This window comes from Accipiter gentilis, chromosome 2 (assembly GCF_929443795.1).
Source record: "Accipiter gentilis chromosome 2, bAccGen1.1, whole genome shotgun sequence".
In the NCBI taxonomy this organism is placed as follows: domain Eukaryota; kingdom Metazoa; phylum Chordata; class Aves; order Accipitriformes; family Accipitridae; genus Astur; species Astur gentilis.
Genome location: NC_064881.1, coordinates 40,740,992 through 40,767,288, shown reverse-complemented (window position 1 = coordinate 40,767,288; position 26,297 = coordinate 40,740,992). Strand labels below are relative to the sequence as shown.

At 41.3% G+C, this 26,297-nt stretch overlaps 1 protein-coding gene across 4 annotated transcripts in view; it reads right to left on the bottom strand.

Moving 5' to 3' along the window:
• COL14A1 (collagen type XIV alpha 1 chain) overlaps nt 1-15,266 on the bottom strand; it is a 126,433-nt gene extending 111,167 nt beyond the window's left edge. For all 4 annotated transcript variants that reach the window (XM_049824484.1, XM_049824494.1, XM_049824504.1 and 1 more), the window contains exons 1-5: nt 15,128-15,266; nt 11,232-11,353; nt 5,430-5,546; nt 4,166-4,309; nt 866-952 (exon numbers count right to left, since the gene is read on the bottom strand). In XM_049824484.1, coding sequence (XP_049680441.1) covers nt 866-952; nt 4,166-4,309; nt 5,430-5,546; nt 11,232-11,319 — 436 coding nt within the window. In that variant the 5' untranslated portion in view covers nt 11,320-11,353; nt 15,128-15,266. The remainder of the gene's footprint in view (nt 1-865; nt 953-4,165; nt 4,310-5,429; nt 5,547-11,231; nt 11,354-15,127) is intronic.
• Between the last annotated feature and the right edge of the window lie 11,031 nt (nt 15,267-26,297).

The window sequence follows — 26,297 nt, the reverse complement described above, 5'->3', positions numbered from 1 at the left end:
TGCATGGGCTTCAAGAAGCTTTGGGTGAGGTCTTTGATACTTGCATTAGTAGGAGACAGAGCTAAAAGAGATGGGAGAAATGGGATCCTTGAAACTGTCCAATTTATTCACAGAAGAGACTATTTAAGGTCATAGCAAGCTATTCTTGTCTGTGCTTGTTCTGTACATCATAAATAACCACTGAAGGGAATAATTACTGTTGGGGTTACTTCATAAATAAGATGTTATTTAAATTTTAGAATAACAGGAAATAGAGTTATATATTAAGCTTGAAATAGATTTTCCTGTCCATACTAGACGAGCTTCTCATGACAAGCAATATCATGTTTCACCAGAAGATTGGCTCCTTGCAACTGGACAAAATTTTTCAAATGTTTTCATATATATGACCTACATTCAGACAGAGTTATCAAGTTATTATGTGCCTAATAATACAATAATACCAATTTGACCTTAGATGGGAATTATTACTGCAAGTCTGTCTTGCTGCCAAGATGATATGAAATTATTATTACGTATCTACACATGCACGCACTTCTTTCACTACTCAAAGTGCACCCAGTGGGGAAGTACAGGCAACATGATTTTTTAATACAGGTTCTAAGACTGCTTTTATGCTGTTCATGGTGGTATTTAGACCTTACTGTATAAAGTGGTAAAGCAAAACACAGAACTAAAAGCAATACTTCTCTTGCAGCAACTCTCCAATATTCCTGAAAATACTGATTTTTCCCTTCTGTTTAACATAACCCTGGGAACCAGACTTAAAGTACTGACTTAAAGAAAATCTATACAATGGCCAAGTTATATAAAAAAGTTGATTATTTTCAGAATATCACACAAGTCATATGTGTTATGATCTGACCTTCTGGAGCTGGTTTACTCGCATTTGTTTTTTCTGGATCCTTCACCTTGGATTTACTCGTTTCTTTTCTTCTCTCTATATCTTTAACTGAAAAGTAAGGGGGGAGAAAAAAAAAATAAATCAGTCAAACTAGAAGCAGTGCAATCAGAAGCATGTAATTTTCTTCTGCCAGATAAAGAGTTGCACGCAACATCTTGCAATATGCTTTGGTAACAAGTGACTGTTATTGGGTTTTCCCTCCCTCCCTTTGGGTTTATTCTTTTTATGAATCTTTCCCCATCCTACCATCATTAAAGTTCTCGAAAGTGACTCTCCTCACACAAGGAGAGTCCAAATACAGTGACATCAGCACCTAAGCCCACGCTGACAAGATCCAGTACTGGAAATATAGTCCAGAAAATTGGCAAAGCTAGTTGGGGTAAGTCCAGCATTGCAGAGTTCCACTCCAAGTCATTTAACACAAAAGCATATAAGCCAGCTGTTACATTATCCTCTTCAAAGAATCAGCTTAGATCCCATGCCCAAATCTGTGTTCAGGGCACCAAATACTCCTATGAGAGCAAAGTTGCTCCAAAGCTCAGACTTCAACAGTGTCCTGTCCCACAAGTGGGTGGGATACCTACCTTATTATGTCCCAGATCTCTCATAACAGTCAAGCAGAACCCAGCTTGATTAGCAATTCCTAATATTACATTAGTAGCCAGTATCTCTACTCAGTCTGAAAGATCCTGGTAAAATCATTGCTAAAGTCACATACTAGAAAAAAAAAAATCCTTTCAGAATTTCCTTGGAACGCTAATTGGTGTCAACGCCCCAGCTGTCTACAATGGCCAGGAACAGCTTAAAAGAATGAAACAGAGAATATCTTTCATAGAAAATAAAATTCTACTCCAATTAAAATCCTTATTTTATGTAGAGCGGGATTATGACTGACATTCATCCAAGCAGGCAGTGAGTCCTAGCCAGGATCAGAGTCTGTCTGCGCTACATCGCTCAAAAAACACTGTGAGAGGGTGAAAGAAGGTTATCTGTCTCTTGAAACATATGATATAAAATAGACAAGTATTCTGTTTTACAGAAGTGGAACCAAAGTCAAATGCATTTCATTAATTTACCCAACAGTATATACAATATCTGAAACAGCCAAGAGTGCTCTAAGTCCTAATCCAAAATGTAACCACAAGACCATCTTAAGGTCTTAGGAAGACAACAAGCCATTGTCAAACATCCAAGTGTGACCTTCTCAGTATGATAACACTCACTCTCCAGGTATAGAGGTAGGAAAACTGGTGGGGAAAAAAAAAAAAAATAGCTGAAGTTTTGACTCCTCTCCTTACTAACACAGTTTGTGTACCTGTACATCACCTCTACCTTTAGCAAATGGTTGTGAAACTGGTTCAGAAGAAAATTCAGGTCAACAAGCTTACTGAGTCAGCTTTTACCAAGGTAGATTTTGGTTATTAGCTGGGTTACAGATAAAGCCATGATGATGCCAGGTCTTACTCAGAATTCTGAGTTTAATCCTTACCTAAACAAGTCTCCAACTAAAATAAAAGACATTAAATTACCACAATAATACTAGTCAAAAAGGATGCCATTGCTTAGCCTTCTAAGAGCATTCCTTTGAGAAAAGGCTAAGAGCAAGCTAAGGACCTGCTTGATGGCCTCCTCTAACGCTAGTGCTGTTGAGCAGCAAATCTCCAGAGAAACAGTACAAAAGTCTGAAAATGCTCATAGAAGATAAGTTGGTTACATCCTGATAGAGATTTCTGGATCTGGGAAAACCATTTCTAATTGTCAAAATTCTAACCACATAGGAAGAACAGAAGACACCAGACAAGAAAAATTACCTAGTGCATGTTTTTACAGCTGCATTTAAAAGGAAAAAATTTCCAAGTGATCTTTGTTAATTACGTACTATGTACAATAATTTATAAGCAGCACTAAAATAAGAAAGTATACCTGACTATATAAAGAAGAATACTCTTTCAACAATAGAATTTTATTGTAGGCTTGAGAATTCTTTGCACATCAGTTACAACTCAGCAGCATTAAAAGCATACTTCCAATGCACTAAACCAGAGGATATTCTCAAAGCTTTGTATATGTTTGACCTTTTTTCATCTCAAGAATTAGCGACCACTTGTCAGAGAAGGGGAAAAACACCATAGAATACAGGATAGCAAAAAAGGATTTATATACCCAATGTATCTGGTTTTACTCATGCAAGGTATCATATTGTCAAATGAAACTCCAGCCTCATTAACTACTACATGTTTTCACCTGCAGCAAAGACAAAGTACACTAAATAGAACGTAACACCCTTATTCTTAAATCAAGTTGCCAGCACTACTTTTCCTGAAGAATAGAGGTAGTTTAAAAAACAGCCACAGCTAACATTATAGAAGTCGGTGTAGCTTTCTGTGGGCTGCCCTTTAATGTTAAAGTAATCTGTGGTTTCATGGGTTTCCTAACTGGGATAGAACTTAAAGTAGTAAACACACAGTTGCAGTGATGAAAAGCTAGAAAGACTTTGACACACACCACATCAAGCAAGCAGCATATTTTATCTTGTGCCGGTTCTAAGAGAAAGGTGGTTTAGCAATGTCAGTGAGAAATATTCAGTGTTAAGGGAATTCAGTAGGCTTTCATCTGTAATCCCAGACTGTCACATTTTTGTCTTTATCAACCAAATCTCCACCGACCATATTTAACTGAACTGTTTAAGATGCAGATCAAAACAAATCAGCTAAGACATATATATCACTATGATATAGGCATTAAGAGTATGTGTAGGTCAGAAAATAAGTCTTAAACGTAATTTGTAAACATATTTTAACAGCTGAAGACCAGTAAGAATTCAGACTTTCATAGTATCATTGAACCAGCAACTAGTTGCCAGTTGGCACAGCTATAAGAATGTTTTAATAAAAAGTTGGAAGAAGAGAAGGAAATTTTTTAAGTATCAGAATATAGCACTTCCCTTCTCGTTTCCACTCACTGAAGATTCTTCTCCACGAGATACTGGCTAATTTCATAACAGAATGGGGAAGAAAGGAATTCCAAACCAGTGGAAATAAAGATAGCCCAAAGCAAGAATCTCCTGTGCAAGACTGACTCGATGAATTCAGGCCTCCAGCTGTCTACGTACCAGTTAAAATCTGTGGCTCTGATTACCCCTTCACCACAGAAGAAACTGTTTTTCCATTGTCCCCCTTTGTGTCAGACTTCGTTACAATTTCAAAAGTTATATTTAATAATCTGATAAATTCCACATGTCAGGCATAAAAAGACACATACTTCTGAACTGGCCTTGTGCAGGCTTACTCTCCTTGTCTTCACTGAATGCAATGATCTGAAGGGCATAGTTTTGATCTGGAATAAGACCTTGTATAATTGCTTTGGTTGCAGTGTTTTGAAGAATTAATTGATTGGTTTTTCCACCTGTAAGAGAAAAGAAAAAACCCACAAATACACAACTTTGCTTTTCTTATAGCATGGTAAATGTAATAACTTACAACTACCTCAAGCTCTACAATGACCCAAGTGTTCCCACTTTTGGGACCACCCACACAGCCAGGCCAGAGGACATCCCACAAAAGTAAGAAGTCAGGCAGCCTGACCAAAGGCATAGAACAGTTTTCTTAGATAGAAACACTCTAAGATCAATCAATCAGCCTTTGTATCTGGGCCTCATGGAATAGCCACAGTGTCCAGCAAAACTATTAATTAAGGAAGAATGAAACATTTGACAAAGAGCTGTCAAATTTGGTAACATCATACCCACAGGCTTTCACACTGCTCTGTGATTGGCTGCCAGTTCTCACCCCATCATACCCACATCATCTCTGAATAGCCTCTTTGCCCACTTCCTTTGAGCAAGGAAATTCTCGTGTATAAATACAAATATTAAACATTTCAATTCATACGTATATTTAAAGATCATCTACACATATGTACAAATATGTATTTTAGCTGTATGTTAAAAGTGTATCTATACCTAAATATGTACAGAAGTAGTGCCTCTACACAGGTAGCCTGATACAGCCACTTTGTTGCCTATCTTTACATTTCAAGTCTTCAAAAAAAAATTTAAAAGGTTTTGTGTTTTGGTTTGGTTTTTTTAAGGTTTGGTCTAAAATGTTTTTGGTCTTTTCTGGGGAGCTCACTATGGGAGAAAGCCCATGGAGATCTACCTCAAAGCTTTGACTGAAATAGGGTTGCTATGCTCTCCTCCTTTGAACACTTCCTAGACTTCCTTACACCCCACTGGAAGAAAGGTAAAGACAGATGATCAGTGACAATTCCCAAGGACTACATACGAAGCATAACTAGCATCTACCCACGTCTACTATCTTAAGCATTTGATTGCCATATTCTATGCCTATGACCACCCTCTGGTGAGATTGATTTCTCTCTTCTGTTGACCAGCCAATACTCCATTATCAACAGCTTGCTTACAGTTCCTTAGCCCTGAAAGATGACCCTAGCCTCTGAAAAGTTGTTCAGCCTTAGGAAGACAGTCCTTTCACCTTAGAAGAGAACATACAGACTTTTCTTTTACCTGAACTTGGAGTGACAAGAAGCTTATATCCAGTGAATTGCCCTTTGGGGGCTTTCCAAGAGATCTGTACACTGTCAGGATTGACTACATTATATCTTAGTCTTGTTGGTGGGGACACTGCAAGTGGGGAAAGAAAACATTTTAAATTCAAATAAAAAGCAACCACCAATTTTAAACAAACATAAACACATATAGGAAGACAACACAAAATTTTAATCATAAAGGATGCAAGTTATTCAAAATGTCACATATATCAGTTTATTAGTTTGTAAAACGACATCCCCAGGTGCACTACTTCCCTCAGACATACCTTTTATTTATCTCTTTATAAAAACAAACTAACAACCTAACAGCAGAGGACAGAAAGACAAAGAGTGTTAGATGTTAAGACTCTAGTTTAGCAGGCAAAGCTGGTAATAAAAATGCTCTTTGTTAATATATGGGATTTAAAATTGCTCTCCTTGCTTACACTGATGATATGCATTACCTAGCCTCCTTTACCTTGCATTGCCATGGGTGTTTCCCCACATTTAAGGTCACTCAGGGCCAAATTTTCAAAGCCTTGTGAAGACACAATAACCAAGAGGAAAGATAGGCATGCACAAGGCAGAGGGAACATCAGCTGCCCAATTTGCAAACCTGGCCTAAGCAGCACGCAAACTCGCCCAGCTGCAAGCACTGCTTCAGTCTCATTTAAGACTAGAAGGCATGAACAGGCTAGTCGAGACTTAGACAGGGGCAATCTGGATAGTAAGCAAATCTGGCTTCTATTTATATTGTGCCATCGCCTAGATTTCAAATAGAAGCAGCGGGTGAAATGAATAAAAGCACGAAATGATTAAGAGGTGATATTTCAGTAAAGCAATGCACAGAGGAACAAATGGAAAATGAACCCTATGTTCTTACTGCAGTGTCAGCAACTTTTTATCTATGCACATAAACTAGTTTTTCACAGCTTTGCATCCCTCTGCTCAGGCAAGCTCCAGAAATGCTGGACAACACATCTACATAGCATTTCTGCTCTGTTTCAGGGAGTCACATATCTCCTTCACAGCAAATAACTGAGGCAGAGCTGCCAGTTGTACAGCCTATGGCATCCAAGGCTGCCAATAAGGGGAACTCTTTATACATTTGAACAGGGTTCGGCTCGCAGAACTATCTATCTAGAGTGAAAGGCAGCCAGGGAAGTTACCCAGAGGCTGAACAACAGAAAGGGCTAGAAAAGCTTAACAAACTCCTCCATGAACTTTACTCCTCCTCTTCCCACTACCTCCACAGCCCCCTGAAATTTCTCCTTCATTTTCCAAACCATTGGTGTTTCTGCCACTACCACCCTTAAGGTTTCTGTTAGTAAGTCTAAGAAATAAGGGAAATTATCTGAAGGGGGGGAAGTGGCAATTTCTTTTTCCCTGGGCCCAAGATAGCTCTTAATTGACTAGGCTCATGCCCACAGTTGGTTGGTCTACTAGATACAAATATGAGTTCTCATGATATTTCTGAGATATTACAGCATACAGAACATCTGAGTCAACAGGCCAAATGTGCTAGCCAACAGTCTCTGGCCTCTCCATTTGACCTGCTACAGTCAATGCAGCTCTGGCACTAGCAGCAGCCAAAGACCTGTCCTGAACGGATTACTTTTTCCTACATGTTCCTTTTTCCAACAGCTTGGGGGAAGAAAGAAGAAGAAAAGAGGCAGGCTGTAGTTTTTTTGAGATTTGGGGTCGTGGTTTTTTCATGTCTTCTACTGTTAAAAACATTTTGGGTCTTAGAAGTAAAAATCTGGAGGTTTAATACAAGAGATGTATTCCCTTGCACCCAGCCTCTCAATCCATAAGGGACAGTTTTGCCAGACCAAAGGCAGGTTCTGCAGTTCCTGCCTTAAGGGACTTAACACCAGAACGCAGAACAGAGAGTATGTAAGCACCAAGAACAGCTTAGTAACACCTCCACATTCTCAAAGACTTCAGAGAACAAGCTCAAGAAGAGAGGCAAGAGGACAGAACCAGCAGGTAGCACACCAATTCCACACACTCAAAACTGTTCTGATTTGCAGCACTGGGCTTACACCCAAACAGTGCATTTCCCCAGTTGCTGGGCTCAATCTTGTCAGACCTAGTCTTCAGAGTGCCTGTCACCTCCCTGAAGTTTAGAGAAAGAGAGGCTGCGAGCAAGAGTGTGTGTAGGAATCACTGCAAATACAAAACCAGTTCTTTGAAAATTTGGCCCTTGTATTGCAAAATGTTTTTCTGGGCAGGTTTCTGCAAGAACATTCAGCATGCTATGATTGTAATAAAATGACAGAGACTATGGCAAAAAATTTTGAAAGCCAAGCAGACTGTACTTATGGATTACAGCTTTTAATTCATTCTCAAGATTGATTCTGTCTTTGAGCTATACGCAAGTCACAATGAATTGGGGCTGAATGAACCAAGAGTGACAAATCATACCTGGAAGTTTGCAAAATATGCAATTCCTTTTATTATTTATTTCATCTAAGGAATAGCAAATAAATTTTTGAACAGTGACAGTATGCATAAAATACTACACATTTTACCCGGATTGTGGTAAATTTGTATGGGGATTAAGAGGCAGAGCAGAGAGCAACAAAGTAACACCAAGGACTGACAAAAAAAATAAATCATGTCTTAGAACTGCAGAATTTGTTTTCTCTGCCATCTTTTTCCTTCCCCTGTCATTCCATTCTCTTCTACTTTCAACTTAACAGTTTATGAAAGCACTTTCTAACAAAGAAGCATAGTTCTGGTCTAATTGCTATTAGCCATCACCAAACCAGATAAATTTTGGGAGCCCCTAAAAAACAATCACAGATCTTACAAGCAAAGAAGGACACAATCACCAAAAGTTTTTCTGTTTACTACAGAGTTACAATGTGAAAGACTAGAAAAGTTGTGCCAGAATAGTCTTTACATAACTAGTCAATTTTCACTGGGTACTTTTTGTATCAAAGGTGGCAGTGCAGTGGAATGGACATTCCCACACAGCAATTAACCATAAGGAATAAAAGAATTATTCACCAGAGAGAGATACTCAACTGTGTCTTAGTTGTGCAAAGACTAAGGTTCTGGCATAGAAAAGTACATATAGCTAAGGAAGTTAAAAATCTAACACTTGAACAGACAACAAAATATTGATGGGAATTACTACACATTCACCAACCTGAAGAGGATATCTTTATTTCTTTGGACCTTTATTGTCTGTGGAACAAAATCTCACTTCTTGCAGAAAGGGAAAAAAATTAATCCAAGCTGAGTCAGTTAACTGATAAAAATCAGTAGCTAGAGCTCGTTAAGTGGTTTTACAGGAATGCAAAAGTGAATGGCCGTCAGCAACATTAGAGCAGTCACCCAAAAGAAAACTACAGACAAGTTCAAGGCTTTGGTTTATATCACCAGATAAATTAGCACTCCAAATACATGACTCTTGTGGACAACTAGGGAAAGAGTGTTTTGAACTATTCCATACCTTAATGGAAAGGAAAAATACCATAAATTGCATATGTGCAGCTCTCTAAGACATCCAATAGTCTAAGATTGGATACCAACTAAACTTTGTGGCTTCCAATTTACTTTTGTCATAAGAATTGAACAAGTTAATATGCACTGCAATTACATAGCAATTACATTAGTAACACATGGAAATAATTGGTACACAAAGAAAAGTTTCCATCTTTAAATACAGAAGGAAAATTCTTAAAGCAAGTTACTTTATGAATAAATGGAAGATTCTGAAGTATTTTTCTTGCCCACCACTATTTTTGTGTACTATATAAGAACATAAGTAGACAAAAGCTGGATTTTTTGGTTGCTGTTGTTTAAGTGACATTATGCTGAATGAGGAAGAAACAGCAGTGATGAAAGAATAATTGCTGAGTAAAAACTGAATGGCACTATGTGGTTTTTAAGGTATTCAGGCAATAAATGAGATAAAACCATGTAGCTCAATGCAGGTAACTCCTCAGTTGAAGGAATAAGTTGTAGCTTCAGGCATGTTGACTTCAGCCTCCCAAACATATTCTCCTTTCCAAGAAGTCACATTACACACTTCTACCTGAGCATCTATGCCAAAGGAAGGAAACACAAGCTGGAACTAATACCAGCTCTTCCTACAACTTGGCAGTGTACAATTTCTTAAAACAGACAAACATACTGTTAGTGCTGTATTAAATTGTAAATAGTTAGCCAGCTGCATGAAGAGTTTACAGCAAGGGGTGGCAACCTTGAAAAAAGACAAGATTTGAGAAACATCTTATTACTTCAAGTGTAGCAAGAGATATTTTTATTCTGTGAACATGGAATAGAGACTTTGTATCACCCCATTCCATAACACAACAGCCATTTTGGGCCAAGTCAATAGTCCACTTAGCTTAGTATCACACTGCTGACAGCATTCAGCAGCTGATGCTTGCTGAAAGAGTATAAGAACAAGGGAAGTATTGTTCTTTATTCATCAAGTACACCAACTCTAGCTTCTGCTGGTGTGATGATTGCGGAAAAAACTTTCTCTGACCTTCATTTCATTGTATTAATAGTATGAGAGTTTTCTTCCTTATATATGACCGATTAAATCAATGTTTAAAAAAAAAAAAAAAGAGTGGGAGGAAGAGTATGGTTTTCCAAGCTCAAGGAATCTTGCAAAATTTTCTGGAGATGGATCTCAATCCCCAATCCTGTTTTGCAAATCTTAACCATATGTATTAGTACTGAAATACACAGAGAGACAACTAACCATATGCTTTGCTTTATTGGCTCATTAAGTCAAAAACATTCTGGACCTCATTTCTGACCAGAATTGATGTGTTGAACACTGGGAACATGTATTTCTTCATTCACCTCACATCACCCACATTAAATATTACTGCTTACATGTGTCCCTATGTTCTGGGAGAGGCTTGTAAAACGCTAGCAGATTCCCAAACATCCAAGATGGCATGCCTGCCTAGCACTTGAGTGCCACGCAGACTGGACAGCACCGTTATTTGCATTTACCAGAACTTGGAAGGCCTCAAGTTACCACTACTCTCCAAATTTGCTCATGAATAATGCATTATACAAGATGTTTTAGAAGAGACCCAGGATCAAATTCTGCTCCCAGTTACGCCTATGCAGTCTCATATCAAAGGGATTACATAAATATAAAGTTGAGAGAAACATCTTTCTTTAGAACTCATAAAAAAATCATTGGCATTCTTCCTCCCTTCTTCCCCAAGCAATACGATAAATTGTCTCTAGAAGTCAAACCACTGTCAATACGATCCAACAAGTATTTAAGTCTAACAATCTCAGCAGTGTCTTTAATACCCACAAAGGAGATTTTAAAAAAATGCTGCAGAAGGAGTCTGTGACATTTAACAGTCTTGTGCAATATTGTATGATGTGTTAAAATAGCTACTGTCCCAACGAAGAAAAAAAATATATATTCCATACAAGCTTAGTATCATAGCTGGACCTTCAAACTTACTTGATTACATAGAGGACAGTCACAGCAATTTCTGATCAGTACTTTCATATAAATAAGAGTTAAAAAAAATGTTCCATATAACTCATTTTGAGACACCTGAATTTGCAAAAAGATGCTATTTGAGATACTAAGTTCAAAGAGCACACATGAACACGTAATTCTACCCTCTCCCCCACCGAGATCAGCAGCAAAATTCCTGCTTCATTTCAGTAGTACTGGATCTACATCCTACAAAGACGGAAGTAACACTTGCATTTGGAATAAGAAAGTCTATTTCTGTACATCAGAGTGAAAAGCTCCATCATCTTATTTATGACTTACCTTGGCCCTGGGCATCACTGATGAAGAAAGCTGTGACAGCTAAAAAAGCCAAGAAGAAACAGCTCTGTATCTCATACCGACAAAGCATCTTCTTCCCCTCAATGCACACAGTATCAGCAGGTCTGAAAACACATAGAACAAAAAGAGTTATTTGACCTGCAAAGATAAGGCATCCACTTTAATGAAGAGTGTGGGCAAAATCTGGATTCCATTAAAAAAAAATGGGAATTTGCCACAGACATCAGCAGAGTCAAGATTTCATCCTGACAGCAGTTTTATAACTAAAGCATATTTTACCTGAAAGGGACGAAGAACCCCATTTGGGCCACTCAACAGTTCTGAAAATTCAGTCCATGTAAAGAAAAAACTGATATTCTTTGCTAAGCCTGCATGAGTATTGGAAGTAGAGTTTGCTATGTATAACAAGGTAAAATGGATATCTCTATACAATCCACTGTTGCAAGCACCTTATCAAGATACCTGTGGTAGACAACTCTGGAGCTGAAGCTCTTGATAACAAAGTACGACTGAAACTGTTATCTACTTTATATCCAGAAAGCATCCAGAATGGGATGTTAAATTACATATTTTGGGATTCTGTAATAAAAAAAATGAGATGAGAACTTCCTTGCAAGCCTACCATAAAATAGCAAATGCACAGACTCAATAACTGCAGTGAAATAATCATTGATGAGTTCAACTGAGCAATTTTCCACATCAGTTGTCAAAAAAGGCAGAACTTTGTTCTGAGGAAACACAAGTCCTCTTCTCACTGTCCTCTACATCCTACTCTATTTTTCCTTTTTCTGTCTTATTCGACTTACTCTGTGCTCTGTTGTACTACCTGGCACTTACAGTGACTAAAGGAGACAGCTCAGAAGGTATGCAGGGTATCAGCTGAGTAAGCATTAATTCTATTAGTAGGTAATACCATGGTCAAAAATACTCTAACTTAATCAGTTAGGAACATCAACACTTTTAGAGTGCAGCACTATATGAACGCTCAGGGTAGTCCTAGGTGAACTCATTGGGTTACAGGAAGCAAATCTGGTGCCAAAGAACAAGTTCCAGAAGGAGTGATTTATCTGTCCCTCAGAAGCTAGGTTTAAACCAGTACAAATTTCATTATCTGAACTTGGCCTTTAACACTTTCCAGTACAGTTATTCAACATATATAGAAGCACCTCTCAAGATACACCAACATGTTCATAACATCATGCTTATAAGCATTTATTTATCACTCAACTTTACTGCACTAGTTTAGTCAATTTTCTGAGCCAGGAAGCAATTTTTGCTGCCCTCTCCTGTTAACTATGTTCAGGAGAATTAAATTAAGATAATTAATAATAGATTTCTTACTGTCAACAAGGAGTCAGCATCTGAAGCTTTACTTTGGTAAATTTTGGTTTATGTATTTCTGTGTTGCAGGTCCTCCCATTTACCTCCTGTGTCATTTTCTTTAATATTCCCAACATACCATCACTGAATTCGCCTTCTGTGTTTTCATTGTCTTCTGAGGAAGGCACAAAGCAAGTGGTTCAACCACTATCTAATATAAAAGGCAAACTGAAGCACCTCAACTATTAATAAACAGACAAGGGGATACGACCTACATCTCCTTCTCTCTTCAAGTATCTGCAGTTTGCCATAGTTATCCCAGGACTTGGTAGGTCTACTGTTGCAAATCCCAATCAAGAATGCTTGATATGCCATCTAGAAACATATAGGAGGCTCAATCATTGTGAATTCCATCCCCACAGGAGGTTACCCAAGTTTTAGCCAAATTATCAACAAATTTCACACTACTTAAATCTATAGTTTGACTCTATCTCTTACAGTATAAATCTCTCAAGACAGAGGCAAATAGCTAGATCCAATAACAAAAATGTGCACCAGAAACTTAGGTATGGCTACGCCCGGTTCTTAGGACACATCCTCCAGATGGAATTCAGAAAGCCGAGCAAAATGTCCAGGCTCCCTACTACATGAACACAAAGAGTCAGACACCCAAGGACTAGATCCAGACGAGTCAGCACAGTCAGCAGACAGTTGCCTAGTGACGGGCAATAGGAAGAACGAAGAGAGTCAAGTCTTAAACAGTCTGAAATCCACCCCTTGTGTATCTCACACTGGGTATCAATGCTTCTCCCCTCACTCGGGTATACAACCTGAGGCAAGTAAAGGCAGATCCTTCAAAGAACAGCACACAACTCATTCTTCAATGCAGTCACCGCTGACAATGTGTAGATTTCTTTCCATGTAATAACCCAGACATTAAAATATTCACTTACAGCAGTAGCTCAATTTCCCGTCTGCTAGATTTGATATAAACCCTCCTCCCAAATAGGAGCTATAAATACTGACAGGTAATCCTGCATAAAAGCACTCTCTACTGCTGCTTTTAGAGAAAAGCCATTGCACAGAGAAGTAAGATTTATTGCGATACATACAACTGGCGCTGGATAAACCAGGCACAAGTTCACCTCTGCCGTGACCGGCACTTCAAGGTTCGCTTAACTAGGAAAGGCAACCACCAGTCTGCAGCCACCTTGTGGCTGACATCATCTGGGAATAAAAAGGAATATCCTCCAGCTTTCTATATATTTCGCCTTTTCTTAACTATTTGGTAAAACAGTTATCTGACAGAATAGCCCTGGCAGCAGGGACCAAACCCTCCAAGCCAAGAGCCCTGCCCATGAGGTGAGCCCCACTCCCCCGTGTGCTCACAGCTTCTCTCCCGGGTGGGCGCCAGCCTGCCTGCCTGCCCGGGACATCGGCACCGGCCTGGCAACAGGCACCTTCTCCTGAGGGAACGACCTGCCTTTGAGACCTCCCAGCGCGGGAGAAACGGGACGCACATCTCCGTGCTCCCTACGGCCTCGGCACAGGCCTGGCGCCCTTCCCCAAGCCGAGTGGGTTGGCGCTGCCCTCCTGAAGGGGAGCCCGGGGGTTATTTCTCCCTGTCTCGGTGGCTCGTTATGGAGCGGCGTGACACGGCCTACACACGCTGCCTGGGAACGTCCCCGCTGGGCGAAAGGAAGAGCGCTACCTGCCCCGGCACCGCCGCGGCCTCGAGAGAGCCGCCGGGCCCGCCGCCATGGCCGCCGCCCCCACACGGGAAGGGCGGGAAGGCGGCGGAGGGGGCCGGCGGCGAGGCGGAGACGCCGTCCCGGGTCTGGCGGACCCGCCGGCGCTGGCACGGCCCGGTGGGCGCGCTTCGTCCGCCTCTCCGCGGCCCCCCGCCACGGGGCTGCAGCCCGGCCTGAGGGGCCGCGGCTCACGACCCCCCGCCCCGACTCCTCTTCGGGGCGCTCCGCGCCACCAGCACCCACGGGCCTCCCGTGTGAAAGCGGGTTCCAGCCCCCACGCTGAGAAAGGGGACAGCGGGGAGCTGGTTGCCCTCCGCCGAGCGCGAAGCGAGGGACGGGCCCGCTGAGACCCAGCGGCTGCCTGCCGGGAACCCCCGCGCCGGCAGCAGCCGCCTGCCCGGGCCGCCACCCGCTACGCTCCAGGCGGCGGGCGTGAGGAGCCGGGGCGAAGCGATCTGCCTCGACGCGCCGCGGGAGAGAGAGAGGGAAGGAGGGAGGATGCGCCCGAGGGGGGGGGGGGGGGGGGCAGCGGCCAGACCCTCCGTTTTAAAGTGTGACTGTTTATTTTTCAGTTATGATTATTTTTAAAAGTAAGGCTTTCGCGCGAGTTTCTAAGGAGCTCCCCCGCGCCGGGGTCGCCACTTGCCACCCCCTCCATCTCCTCCTCCCTCTCCCAAGTCTCCTTCCGGGCGCCGTTCCCGTGGCCGGGCAGGTGGGTGGGAAGCGCTCCCACTCCCGCTCCTGCCCCGGACCCCCCGCCCGCCTCGCCCCAGCCCTGGAGGGAGACGAAGCGGAGCTCACACCGACCTGCGCGGGCATCAGCGGGGGAGCAGCCGGTGGGGGTACGGCCCGGCCGCTCGTGTTCAGGCGGGGCTGTGGGTGTCGAGGCGGCTGCGGGAGAGCCGCTTCCCTCCCTTCTGGCCGCTCTTCCCCTCGCTGCGCCGCATCTGATAAGGCGAAAGGGTAGCGAAAGGAGGCGGGCAGTTATAGAGCAGAAGGTGGAAAGAAGGGGGGAACAAAAAAAAAAAAAAACAAAAAAAAAAAAAAAAAAAAAAAAGAGAGGCACGAGCGATGCCTGAGATCCAGCCCTCCGCCCCCGAGCCCGACCGCCGCGGCGGGGGCGCGGCCAGGTGCGCGGGGAGGCAGGGCCGGCGTGGGCGGCGGGGGGGCTCGGGCGGTGCAGTCACGCGTGCAGGTGCTGTGCTTTTCAGTGTCGGCTTTCGTCTGGTGTTGCTACCTTTCCACTCACGTTCCTCTCCCCGAAGGTCCTGGTTCACCGCGTTTTAAATGATTTAGAAGGTGCCTGCTCCGCGGTACGGCTTGGAATGCAAGTATCCCCCAGTGCCGGGTATTGCGATGTGTGGAGGAATGATTCATCGGGGAAACATTTATATTAAAGTGTTCCAGCACTTGTCTGGCTTAGTATAAACCTTGATTAAAAGCCTCGTAGTACATACGCGCATTTTTGCCGTATGCATAGACACTGCAGTGGGGACGTGGAGTTGCAGAATCTCTGTTCGTACAGAAATACGAGTTACCTTATGGTATACCCTACTGAATCTACAATTAATGCTGCTAGGCACAAAGTTTGGAAGTCCCGAGAATTTAAGAGGTGAATGAAAATTGTCGTTACGATGTGCCTGGTCATCTGTATAAAATTACAAATTAAATCACCAAAGGACTGCAGTGAAGAAACAACAGGCGTAGGTAAAACAGAGACGTGGATCCCTTTCTTAATGTAAGAGTCCCTTCTAGGGAAGGGGAAGGCAGTAAGTCTCAGGGAGACGACTGTGACTGACTCTGTAAAGCAGGACCTTCTGTTGCTGAGTAGGATTCCCAGTCCTGCAGACTCTTGTCCAAATTCACAGTGCACAGATGTCTTTCCACTGAAACTGCAGAAGTGTTTGAGTCCAGTTGTTTTCTATAACAAAGGTTAAAAAACATTCCTAGATCTAAAAAGCATTTCCCACATCTAGGAATGTGGGAGATCCTATCATCTGCAGTTATTCTACTGCGTTGCCAGCTGTGTGCAATGGCCAACACTTGCACCAGTCAAGAAGAGACTAGCTTACAAGATAACAATTCCTCTGAAGCAGTAAAATGTTCAGCTCATTAATGCTAAATGTGATACATTTTGTACGTTTTCAGTCCCTAGTTTATGTATTTAGCTAAACAATAATATCCAGAAGACAAGGAAGCAGATGGATAGGTCTATTTGCAATGCCCTTGAAGTCTTGGTAGATGTAGAGAGATAAATCAGCCTAATCCATGACTGCTTGCTGGCTCATGTATTTCAGGGCAGGACAAGGAAAAGCCTGCCAAAGGGAGAGTCTGGGTCCCTCTCGCGCTCTTTTTTTTTTTCTTTTTTTTTTTTTTTTTCCCCTGGATTTATAATGTAGTATGCAAAGTCCATGAGCACCATCCTGTGGCTACATCTAGTCAGAGTACTGGGACTCAATAAAAAGTCTTGACGATCCCACTGACCGGTAAATAGATTCTGTAACTCTCTGCAGCCTTCCAACAACTTTATACTTTAATTTTTAATCACCTGTTTGCATCAGAAATGAAACTAATATTTTAAGTTTGTGCGAAGTGTGTGCTTTCAAGGGTAACTCAGCTGATTTTATTAACGTCAGTTTATTTTCCTTATTTACAATGCTATTTTTACACTATTTGTCACTTTTTAGAGTGAATCACGCTTGTTAATACTAAGCTTTATTCAACTTTCTCTGGAAAGCACCATAAATCTCCTTGCATAATTACAAGGAAGAGCATATGTTGTTCAAAAGTTCAAGATAAAAGGTAAATCTTCCTTGAAAGAGTTTGTATAAGTTGCACATTGGAAATAGAGTAAGATCACAATATGCACAATATTAATGTATAAATGATTTACCAATGTTTCCTTCTTGTCTTCCATCCAAAAAAAAAAGCCTGGAGTTTTGAGAAGAAATTTAGTGAGTGTGAATTTACCTTCCACTATTTCGAATTGGCCAAGTCTCAGTGATTTCAAAAGAACAATTTACAGCTGCCACATTTTAAAAGTATTTACACCAACAAGATATGAACCATCCTTTGCTTGGCTAGTATAGATTCCACAAAATTTCTATAAATAGGATTACATGGGAATGATACTGAAAATACAGCTGGAAACAATTTCACTAATGCAATGCAAGAACAGAATTAGTGCAGGCTGGTGAGCGCAAAATGAGCTGTGCTGAATATCTAATGGTACAATGGAACCAATGTTCAATCACCAGTGTCAGATCACTGACAGCAGTATTTGTGAGAACTGAACAGAAACCAAAATAATGGATGTTTTTGGTGGCTGTGGGGAAAAAGTATGCTGTAATTATCAATCCTCACCTTTTTCAAATATCTTCTGCTTTTTAGGATATACTTAGAATATTTCGCTGACTTTTTTGATATAGTAATGAATGCAATGTTTGTTGCCATGCCATTTTTCACAAGACTTAGGAAAACAGAATATCAAGTTTGGGGGATATTTTTAAATTGCAAATAATTAAAAACTAATCAGGTCTTGTATTCTTTTATTATGGGGAGGGGGGTGTGTTACATGTTTTTAAAGGTGACTAGTGTTTTTATCTCCTAAACTAAAATATTTTATTGAGATGTAAATTTTTAAATGCCTTCTCTCCCCCAGCATCCAAAAACTCCAGTCACATTCAAAGGTTTTGACTATGGAGCGTCCATTTGCATGACTCAAACTAGTCCCCAGTCCTAACAAAAATTCATAAATTTTTTTTTTTTTTTAAAGAACTAAAGAACACAGACAGAGGTAATAGTTGAGGTAAAGCATAACTGACTTTTACTTTGCATTTTGTAATTATTATTAAATACAATGGTGCATACAATGCTCTTTCTTTGAAAAGTGGTTTGCCAAGATCAGTCTGTCAACATTTGCAATAATTAAGTGATTTATGAAGTCATGATCTGAGACATCGGAGAAGGACTTGGGACTGTATTCTTCCAAAATTAAAAATAGAGAAAAAATATTTTAATGAAAAATGTAGTTGTGATACACCCTCTCTAACATAGTAGCCATGTTTACTTTTAAGTTTCTTCTCTTCATTAGTTAAGACAATTTCACCATTATTTTGTGTTATGAATATGCTGTGAAATGACTTCTGAAAAGGGTAGCTATTTTTTGTGAGTTTTATTTTTCTAGTGACTTTCTTTGTGCTACAACTATTTCTCTGATATCAACCTCACAAATGTGGCTTTTTGCAGCTCTATTTTCACACAGGAACTGTCACAGTAGTCCAGCTTTGCTTCGTTATCAGTTGGCATGTCTGATGAGTCATTTTCATTTCCTTGATACTTTTTAGCAGATGATTTCAGTGCTGTCAGCACTTTAGTGAGCTGCTAGGTTTATTCATCTGAAGCTTATTACACATAATGAGGTAAGTGAAAGGAATATATAGGAAGCCAGATTGATGCCATGCCATTAACTGTTCATGTTTAGGGTTGGTCCTGCTCCTCCAAACCTGCAGGAAAGGGAGCAAAACTGGGGAAAGGGAGCATGGGGAGATGGAAAAATACAAATGTTTCTCAGTCATGTATTTTTCTGTTCATCTCTTGGTATGAGGGTTCCAGAAGGTAATGGGAAGAGTGAGTTTAGTGTTTCATAAAGTTCGTTTCTCATTCTGCAATTGAATTAGATCCCTTTAGACTTGTGAGGTGAGATTCATCTATCCTGTGTTTACTTACACTTCAACATCTGAGCTTGTTGATGAGCCCTCTTCTGGCCAGTGCTGAGGAACAGACATAGTTGTACAAGCCTGGAGACACGGCCAGGAGCTAAGCTCCCTCTTAGCCTCTGACAAGTGTAGCTTATCTAGATCCATTTAGGGAGGGAGTTCAGCCACACGTTGTGGTCCGTGAGCAGCAGGGAAGCTGAGTTCAGTCTGCTGAGAAACTGGAGCCCCAGCCGCTAATTCCTGCACCCACAGCCTCCTCGCAGCTGGAGTGAAAAGGCAGTCCACCAGAAAAGTGATGTTATCCTCTCTGATGTGCATGTGGTCACAAGGCAGGAGCCCATCTTACATCACTGGACAGGGAGGGCACATGTGTGCTCATTCTTCCCCAGGCTGCAAGGAGATGGAAGAGTTTCCTGGTCTGCTGCTGGGCAATGTTCTGGACCCATGAACATTACACAGGATCACAGAATCATTGGAAGGCACCTCTGGAGAACATCTAGTCCAACCCCACCCTCTTCAAGGATGGTCAGCTAGAGCAGGTTGGCCAGGGCCATGTCAAGTCGAGTTATGAGTACCTCCAAGAATGGAGACTCGACAACCTCTCTGGGCAACCTACTCCAGTGTTTGACCACCTTTACAGTAAAGAGGCGGGGAGGGGGGGCGGGGAAGTAGGCATTTTCTTATGTTCAGATGGAATTTAAAGCGTTTCAGTTTGAATCCATTGCATTTCACCCTGTTGCTTGGTACAATGAGAAGAGTCTGGCTCCCTCTTCTTCATTCCCTCCCATCAGGTATTTATCCATATGGATAAGATCTTCCTGAGCCTTCTCTTCTCTAGGCTGAACAGTCCCAGTTCTCTCAGTCTCTTCTCTTTATGAAAAAAGCTCCAAGCCCTTAATCACCTTCATAGCCCTTCACTGGACTTACTCCAGTAAATCCATGTCTCTCTTGTCCTGTAGAGTGCAGCACTTGACCCAGCATCCAGATGCAGCCTTGCCAGGGCTGAGTAGAGGGGAAGGATCACCTCCTTCAGCCTGCTGCCAATGCTCTTGCCCATGCAGGCTGGGAGGCTGTTTGCCTTCTTTGCTGCAAGGACACACTGCTGGCTCATGGTCATCTTGGTGTCCACCACCCCCAGGGCCTTTACTGCAAAAATGCTTTCTAGTCAGTTGGCCACCAGTGTGTACTGGTGCCTGGGGTTATTCCTCCCTAAGGGCAGAAGCTTGCACTTCTCTTTGCTGAACTTCATGAGGTTCCTGTTTCACCACTTCTCCAGCCTGCTGAGGACACTCTGAATAGTAGCAGAACCGTCTTGTGTATCAGTCACTTCTCCCCATTTTTTGCTATCTGCATGTTCAAGGTGCACTCTCCACCATTGACCGGTACATTAATGAAGAGGTTAAACAGTATTGGCTTGAATATCAACCCCTGGGGTACATCTCTAGTGACTGGCCTCCAGATGGACTTCACACTGCTGATCCCAAGCCTTCAGGCCAGCAATTCAGCCAGTTTTCAATTCACATCACTGTCCACTTATCTAGCCCATGTTTCATCAGTGTGTCTGTGAGGAAGTTATGAGATAAAAACATTACTAAAGTTAAGATAAACAACATTGCAGTCAAAATGCCAAATCCATAATCACTGCTCCCACTTGCTCCAAGACTGCATGCTGAGACTTCATCAACTGTCCTGAGAGAGCGCTGCATTTGGTGGTCAGGTCCCAGGAGGCTGTCAGCATGGAGGCAGGGTGCCCTGAGGAAAGAGGAAAGACCAGACTTTAGGATGTTTGGATCTACCAGTAGCTGGAAATAGGTAGGGATAAATACAGCATTAGGCTGGCAAAAGTGGGCACAGATTTCTTTTCATTGGATTATGCTGCAGTGCAGATTAAGTTGCAGCCCACCACCCAATGGTACAATATAAGAACAGTGATGGAAGGTTTTCCCACATTTTTTACTGAATAAGCAGAAGACCTACAGATTCTGTCTGTCTGTGCCAGAAGTAATTTTCTCTGGAGTGAAATCAAGGATGAAATTAATATTTAAACCCAGTAAGAGCTGGAAGCAATACCACAGTGGTCTCTGTAATATGTACCTTGAGTAAGGAATACAAGAGATGTCTGGAACAAGGAAGAATTTCTTTACAAATATCATGTATCTTAAGCTATTTCCTAAAAGAAGCAGAGCTTCTTGTCTGTCTCCTACTGAGCTTCTTGTCTGAGCTCCTACCCTATACACTCTTGAACACTATAATTACACATCTCTGGTCTGCCTCAATCTACTTCAAGCACTTTTCTAGTACACGTGGCCATGAGAGTAAAATGCTTGACGTGAGGAACAAAATTTGTTAAATGCTGCCCAATGATCCATTTTCCCATCTGGTCAATTAATGCAAAACTGTGAATTTTCAGGTTTTCTAATTTGCAATTTTTAGAAAAGCATGTCTGTTCATTACACTCTGAAAAATAATTACAGAGTTATCTCCCAGAATGATACTGTGTGACAAGACATAGGGAGTTTTTTGCCGCTGGATAAACACCCAAGCAAAACTTTCCTTTAAGATAGTACTTGATACTTCTCACAAATTTTATTCATCTGTTTCCTTTGTTCAGTTTTAAGCAGCCTGGTTCTCTTTGCTGCTTTTGTTTCAAGGGATTCGAAGTGGATGATGAGATTCAGAGATGGGTGCTTTGTTCCCCTACACATTTTTAAGCATTACAGTTGGAATTTTCAAGAATAGACTTAGTTTTCCAATATTTATTTAAGCATATAAACATAAGGTTAGCTTTCCGTCCATAAAATATTAAATTTACCTTAGCAGAAATTTTACAAAGAGAAGTGGTACTGTGATTTGTATTTGCCAAAGAAAAAGCTATTATTGTAAAAAACTGTAGCCTGTGTTTCAGAGTAATTTTATACAAAATGTGAATGGAGAAAACCAAGAGAAACATTAATATTTTTATTTGTTGCAGACAGCTCCATAAAATTACCCCCACTCAAATACTCACTGAAGAAATTCAGTATGCCTTCCATTTTTATATTTCAGGGGCATTTAAGCAGCCGAAATAACTGACAGTTAATTTTTTCAATAAATATCAGTACTAAAGATCAGTATACTGGAAATCTCACCTTATCAGGTACAAGAAGAATTTACAGTAGGTTTAAACATTCTTTTTCAGTTGTGAAGCAATGACAGAGGGGGGCAGTCTTGGACAAAAATCTCTTTTGTGTATTAAACTAGCTTCTGAGGACCCAAATTCAAGTACTGTGTGCTAAAACACAGCACTTCAATAGTCACCGTGCTTTGATCTACATTGTAACAGTCAAGGAATTATCAGCTGTAAAGACCTGTATTACTCAGCTTCTGTGCAGAAGGGTTCCACTCAGCCAAAGCTGACTCATGAAGCTCCTCTACGGAGAAGAAGGTGCTACCATGGGATGGACTGCCGTGCTGCTCAGGATTACTGCTAAAGTTGCAGAGTGGTACCTACACTGCAAGAGTATGTGTGACTGTTGTCAATAAGCTGTCCCTAAGGCTGAGATGGCTATTTGCTATCTCAAGATTTGCCAAGAATTGCTGGGATGAAGAGAAGAAGGAGGCAAAGTTTTGGTTCAGCTCTGCACGTGTTGCAGAACTAGCTCTCGCGTATGCACCCAGGAAGTGTTTGGATACTTCGCATTGAACATGATTTAAGTACCTTAAACATAAAGCCAAAAATAACAGGAAATTACTGAGGAGGAAAGCAAGTGTATATACTAGCCTTAAACAAATAGCTGGCAGTAATTATGCTCCAAAGCAATTATCTGATGACTTAAAGAATTATAGGGTATTGTGACAAAGAATGTGGAAGCTGAAAAAAAGGAGAGGCAGCAGTCTACAACCACAAAAAGCAGATAACATCTCAAAAGCTTTTGGGTTAGCCTTCCCCCCCCCCCCCCCCCCCCCCCCCCGCAACACTCAGAGGCTATATTTTATGCAGTTGTACAAGTTTTTGCAGCATCTGAATCTTGCACTGAACATCACCTCAATCCATGTTCTTCACAAAACCCAGGTAAAAATAGGACATTTGGCAACACTCCATCCATGATGCTACATGATTTTCCATTATTTGTTCATTAAACTGTAGTGACTGACTTTTCATCTTAGGCTTTTTGACAAAGTCCTGTAATCGGCATGTCATCTGTTTTTTGCTGTTTCCTTTAGATTATTGCTGTTTGGGCCCTACTGTAATCTTTAATTTACCAGTGGCATCCTTTGTAAATGTTAGTTTAAATGTTCTTGTAATAGTGGCACTGGCAGCAGTAATGGTATTTATCTTACGGTTCACAGAAAAAAGCTTGTCCATGGCCTGTTTAAATTAGCACAGTGCTTAAGGTAAGTCAGATTACAACAGGGCCCTGCAGAAAACAAAGCCTTGAAGAGCACAATGTTTCTTACAGCACAATCTTCAGAGATGCTGGTGGAATAGTAGATGTTCTTCACTATCTAGTACAAATAAAATCTCTGTCCCGAGGTCTGAAGTCTTGGAAGAATAGCCAAAACATCTGCTTTAGGCCACTGGGCATTTCACAATGTTGGTGGTGGTGATGATGATGATTATTATTAGTAGTAGTACTAGTATTGTTATTGTTGTTGTTGCTGTTATTGTTATTATTATTATTATTATTATTCAGCACAATGAAAGGAGTTACTGGTGTTTGGGACATCAGCCAATCTGTCCCTTCAAATATTAGCAAGGTTTGACTTGGAGAATTAGTCCTTAAAATCTGGAAGCTCTGAATGCTTTTGCACTGAGTAGCGAGCATGTGAGTCCTTGTAGCAGCAAACCGTATTTTTATATTGCTTCTGCATATGTTGGTTTGTTAGAGCTAATATTAGCCTGTGTAAGAGACTGAGTATACAGACAATTAGACAGCAGATCAATTAAACCAAGATGGATCATGATCCTTTTCTATCCTGTTCAATTCTTTTTTCCCAAAGCCAGCCAAAGGAATAACTTGTTTCCCTGTCTCCCATATAGCACAGGTAACTCTCCATGGGGGAGTCAGACTATTCTTTGACTGACATTAATCTTTGGAAAGCTCCCCCTCTCATCTTCCCTGCTGTCCATCACTCTTCAGACTGCCAGCTTGGAAAGCCTACCTGGGAAGCTGAATAGGAGGAGCATGGGGTCTGGGGGCAATGAGTCTTCCTCAGTAAAATAATTCTTCACTGGACCTAAGATATGCAAACTGTAGGAGTCTACAATAAGGACTTGAATCTATGTAATGATAAAAGCAACTTGGTTGGGATTTGACTATATTCCATTAAAATGAAGAGCAAAACTCATCGGTAGGGAAGAGGGAGGATGGGGTCAGCTTATTTCAAAGAAAGCTATAAGCACCTTTGAAATTCAGTAAGCTTCAGGCTCAGCTCTCCCTGAGTGGTTCTCCACCAGGTGATGCAGAACCATCCAGGTGTCTGTCTATTAGCTGCTTCTGTACTGTATCAGTAAAAGAACAGGCAGTAACAATGCATTTTGTTACTGACAACAACTGTTAAGCATAAAGGTAAATTTACTAAAATCATGTTTCTGCCCTTCTCTACTGTCTGAAGTCCGTTTTCTTTGCATTATAACTGCTGATAGTTTTAAAAACTTGGGTAGTTATTGCCAGCATGCTAAAGAAAAAAAGAAATAATGGGAAAAAGTGAAGAACACCTGTGTTTCTCCTGTGCACTACATTCTTCCTATATTTTATCTTCTAAAATAAATTCCACCCATGGCCTTTTGCCATGTTCACAAAGTATTACAACCACAAGACAGGGCAAGTAAGTTCAGATTGCTATGTACATTCTGTTCATTCTCAAAAATTTTTCTCATAAAACTTATAAAATATTTCATAGTATATACAATTTTCTCAGCAGAGGAACACTGTAAGAGTGCAGTGCCATGATTTTTTTCTGGGTTCACAGGATTAGGTGAAAGCCTAGTGTGCCACGCTTAAAATAACCCGTTAAAATAAGTGAACAAGACTTGGTGCTTTAGTGATGCTGAATAACCACCTTGTATCTTCATGGGACAGCATAATTCTGTATTGGCAGTAGTCACTATGAGCACTGCTCTCTCTTTTGTTGTCTTTTTTTTTTCATGGAGTGATTTAGAGGATCATCATAGTCAAATCTGTGCTTCTCGCGTTGCATAATATTTCTTATTAAACCAAGGCTGCATTTGGTGGGCAAGTCCAGTTTGAATTTACAAAATAATTTCCTAAATATGAGTTGTCTTTTATCTTTCTGCTGTTAAAATCAACCTGCCAATGAAAGGTCAGACTGTAATTTTGCTTCTACTCTTATAGTCAAGTGGCATTTTTGTACACTTAATGGATTTGTTCCCAATTTTCAAGTGGGTAAATAAAACAGAAGCTCACCATAAATATTTATATTCACTATTGTCATTTCCCTAACTGCATTCTCAAAGAATTTTCAACACTATTTCTTAAACTAGTGTTAATTTTCTTCACTTGCCTAGTGAGCGTGTAAGATTTATTGGGCTTTCTATATGTGATTAATGTCAGTAATAGAATTATTGATGGAGGTAAAATTAAACACCTGAACTCTTCATCATTCACAGTCTTTTCACATGAGTGAAACCCATATTTTACAGTCATCATAGTTCAAAAGATGTTAACCTGACGTATTTACTTACAAATTCCCACTTATTTTACTAAAAATATTATATGAACTGTAGCAATACTCATTATTTTCTTATGACATTATTCCTCCAAAAAGCCCGTGGGCTTCCCGATGTTGGCTTTTCAGCGATGGGCAGGAACGTGCCAGACGAATCAAGCCCTGAACTGAAAGAGCTATTGAGGGTGTTTTGCACGACCGGCTTCTCTACGAACCGCAGACTGTTTTTGTGGCTTTCCTTGCACAAACATGGCTCTGGCTGCACAGCGCGGGGCCGGTTGCGCAAGGCGGCCTGCCGTTTGGCCTCCACATCCTCCCACGCGCCGGGGACCGGGGCCTGATCCAGCCCTCAGCAAGCTCAGCTGGCAGGCCGCGGAGTTTGGCGCTGAGGCTTGCTGCAGAGGGAGCCTCTCCCTCGGAAAGGTCGGGAGGAAGGGAAGCTTGGAAAGGGGCCTGGAGAGGGCTGTGGAGCTGAGGAGCTCGCAGGTTGACTGCACGTGGCGGGTACCTGGCACACTGGTGGTGAGAGCCTGCCAAAAATGAACGTACAGGGTCGCAAACAACATATTTACGGCTACCGAAGATTCAAA